We start from the raw sequence: 3,741 nt of genomic DNA, 5'->3' as shown, positions 1-3,741 counted from the left end.
CCAGTTTCAACTTTTGTCACCAAAAGGAAGGAAGGAAATATCACTTTGGATGCAACATTTTGTTTTCTAGTTATTGTGCTTCCAGTAAAGGACAAAAATATTGGGAGTATGGGGGTCAACTGTGACCAGATTCAATTTGTCACTTTTCATTCAATCATTACATCAAACCAACTTGATGATTCAAATCAAATTGGAAAATCGAGTCACAATTATGTAATGGTTTTATCAGACATCTCAAAACTGTTAAATATTTCAAACCAGTTTCTCCCCCTATCCCAAGTCCTCTCTGCATGCAAAAAGAGGCATCCAAATTGATAATCTGATTACTTTTCAAAATTGACTTAAAAAGTGGAAATGATTTAGAGATTCATTTAAATCCATTTTGATTCAAATCTGTATGACCAAAGAAAATGCTATAAGCCTGGAATATGTATTTTCTGTTCATCATGTTTCCATTATTTCTTTTATACCATGGCTAGAATAAAAAGATAGAAATGGGAGGTTTTCCCTTTGGAATTCTATCTAATCACCCCTCCCCAAAGAATTTCTCTCTTACTTTACATTTTAGAAACAAGTAAATGAATCCCGGTTCTCAAACCATGTTTGCTATGTGACTTACTTCAGCAGTAACAACTAACTGAGAGGCCTTTTTGATGGGCTCATCTGATTCCCAATTAGTTTGGGTTACCCCACACATTTTGGGGGCCTCATCCTCTTTTTCTACATTTTCATATTTGAAGACTGCATGGGCTTCACTGTCAGAAAACTTCAAAGGTTCAATAAGGTACATCTCCCCTTGAAGCTTGAAATGTCCTCTGTAAAACAATGTGGAAAAGGGTGATCAGAGATGGAGAAGCAATACAAGAGAATATTGTTAGTTCAGAGATAACCTGCATTGATGATATTACCTAGTTGGGTAACGAAACTCAGCTCTGAGACCCATTTTTAACTAACCAAGTCAACATTCCCTGTGTTTCTGAATCCCTTCTTAACACTCACTGAAATTTTTATTTTCTTTCCTCAGCACTCATATCCCTTTCTCATACTTCTCAAAGATATAGCTATGATCAGAAAGGTATAAGAAATTGCACACACTCAATACAACCACGAAATATCTGTACAGTATTTGTTTGGAGATAGTTTGGCGTGGAATCCAATATTTCCTAGGATTTTTTTAAAAAATGCTATTTGAAAGATTCTGTTTTTGTGTAAAACTTTATCTCATAAGAGTGAAATACTTTATATTTATCATATATAGATGACCAACAGATAAAACCCAAGAATCATAACTAATTATGATAAAAAGGGAAAAATATCACTGTTCTAAAATATCTAAAAGGAATTACAGGAACTACTGCAATTTACTTTACAAAGTATAGAACAGTATTTGGCTGTGGTCAAGGAAATAAAATCAGATTGATCTGATAGCAATTTAAGATAAGAGTCACAATGACCAGGATATTTAATAAAGAAGGGAAATAAGAATTCTTGGCAAGTATCTTCATAGAAAGGGCAATGCAGAATAACATGAGTAACACTGAAGAATAACAGTGCAGACTAACAAGGAGCTGAAGGTTAAACATATGATGAATGGTTGAAGGAACTAGGTACATTCAGGCTAACCACAAGAAGGGGTAGAGATGACATGATAGTCTTTCAATATTAAAGGGGCTGTCACAAAAAGTATGGGACAACCTATTCTCCAAATCACCTGATGGCAGGAGAAGAAGCAATGGATGGAAAGTAATCTAGGAAAGAATCAACTTAGAACCAAGGAGAAATTTTCTGACAATTGAAACAATTAATCAGTGGAAAGGTTTACATTCAGATGTTGTGAGTGTTCCATCACTACTGCTTTTTAAGAAGAGATTGACAGCCATTTGTCTAGAATGATATAGGTCTCCTACTTGAGCAGGAGATTGGACTAAAAGACCTCCAAGGTCCCTTCCAATGCTGTTATTCTGTCATTCTGATTTTCCTTTATTATTCTGTTGTTATTCTGCTGTGTTCTATCTTTTCATTTATTCTTCCACTGCATGGACAGAGTCTCTGTTCAAATGGGGTCTTTTAGTGTCTTCCTTCAGTGACAGATGTTGAGAGGATGTTGATTCTGACTAATGAAAAGGACCTTCTGAATTATGGGATCTTTATGAGGCTAAGATATCTAGCTGGTTCGAGAAGGTGTGCAAAGTGGCTCAAGAAAATGTTTCTGGGTAGAACTAAAGAGTCTGCTTGCCTCTTCCTGTACACTTTCTAGCAAGGTATGCATTTTGAAACCTATTTATCTTCTCTACCTGTAACATCACCTCCTGTATGTAAAGGAGACAGGGGCTTGGAAGCTCCTTTAGACAGATCTGATTTAATTCCCTCCTGTCTCTACTGGCTGGCAGCAGTTCTTCTTGGTATTCAACCAAAGTCTTTTTTAATTCTGCAGAAGTCTTGGATCACACCCAACTCATTTGCATGAAAAACTGATGTCCTTCATTTTAACTGTGACAACTCCAAGAGCAGTATATTATTCTTAATACAATAAATAAAAGATTAGAGACTATCTTACTTCAAACCATTGCATGCACTGATGCTTGCAGTTGAGTCAGCATCATTCTGGATGCGTCCATGATAATAGCAGTGATCCTGGAGGGAGACAAGAGGACTACACTGGTTAAAGCTGGTCTGCAGTGTGATTTGATGAGCAGAAGTACAGTTCCAATGTATTCCACCAGATCAAGGAAATATTAAGACAGCAGTTATTCAGAAAACTTTGATTCAGGTGGACAGAAGACCTACTTAATATTGATTGTTGCAAAATGAACATAGGATAAATGCAATTCTCCATAAATCAAGTCACACTGCAGGGGGAGTCCTACTGATGGCACAAAGCTAAGAACTTTTGGGCAGACAACCAACATACAAATATAAAATGTTCTCTTGGAGGTCAACTCTAGTGCTGAACCACAGGATTTGCTGAAGAAACTTTCAGACTTTATGGTTGTCCTATGTTCTGAAATTTTACCATAATGTATGAAAAATTCCACATTTACTAATGATATCAAATAATCATTATTTCCTTGAGCGCACACAAGGAAAGTTTCAGAATATACAGAGAGATATAATTCCTAGCATTATCTGGAAGCAGGATCCATGTAGACATTAAAATCAAGAGATTTCTGTTTCACACTAAATAGGAGCAATTTGTATGACCTTTGGAGATATTTTTGGGAGACAGAGGATACACTTTTAGATCAATTTGGGGGCAAGGAGCCAAGGATTTCACAAAGCATGTTAGTGCTGTCACATTTTTGCAGTTGGCAAGGCAACGTTCTGGACCATTTTAATGTGAAAGATATTTTATGGATTTCTGTATAGGAGCAAAGTGAATTGTTATCACTTTTGGTATTACTAATAAAAGACTTTGCATGTATCCCTGTAGTCTGGCTTAAAAATGAAAATATAAATCTTATAAACCTGATGTTCTCATAATAAATCTATTTGTGAAACTCACTCCCCAAAATGTTGGCTTTTAACCAGTAGGAAACAACTCAATGATTGAAATACTGCCATGGTAATTCAATGAGTAAAACAAGCTGGGTATAACAATCTATATATCCTTCTAAGAGCATATCAATATAAGATACTTCATACATATATAGCCCTTCTTTTTTGAGTAGCCTGATCTCATTCTTATATATTTGTAATATTGTGCACAAACATTTGCTTCAATTTACTTCCTAAAAGCAACAC

The 3,741-nt window shown here is 35.6% G+C and overlaps 1 protein-coding gene across 1 annotated transcript in view; it reads right to left on the bottom strand.

The window, feature by feature from the left end:
- Nucleotides 1–379: 379 nt before the first annotated feature.
- The window catches only part of LOC107300935 (zinc metalloproteinase/disintegrin-like HR1a), a 10,035-nt gene continuing 6,673 nt past the window's right edge, over nucleotides 380–3,741 (bottom strand). The window contains exons 4-6 of the mRNA XM_015830215.2: nucleotides 3,081–3,116; nucleotides 2,558–2,673; nucleotides 380–815 (exon numbers count right to left, since the gene is read on the bottom strand). Of these exons, the coding sequence (XP_015685701.1) occupies nucleotides 593–815; nucleotides 2,558–2,673; nucleotides 3,081–3,116 (375 nt within the window). The 3' untranslated portion in view covers nucleotides 380–592. The remainder of the gene's footprint in view (nucleotides 816–2,557; nucleotides 2,674–3,080; nucleotides 3,117–3,741) is intronic.

Source organism: Protobothrops mucrosquamatus, unplaced genomic scaffold, assembly GCF_001527695.2.
Source record: "Protobothrops mucrosquamatus isolate PMUCROS unplaced genomic scaffold, P.Mucros_1.0 scaffold9227, whole genome shotgun sequence".
Classification (NCBI taxonomy): Eukaryota; Metazoa; Chordata; class Lepidosauria; order Squamata; family Viperidae; genus Protobothrops; species Protobothrops mucrosquamatus.
Note: the sequence above shows the minus strand (reverse complement) of the source record. Positions and strands in the feature narration are given on the sequence as shown.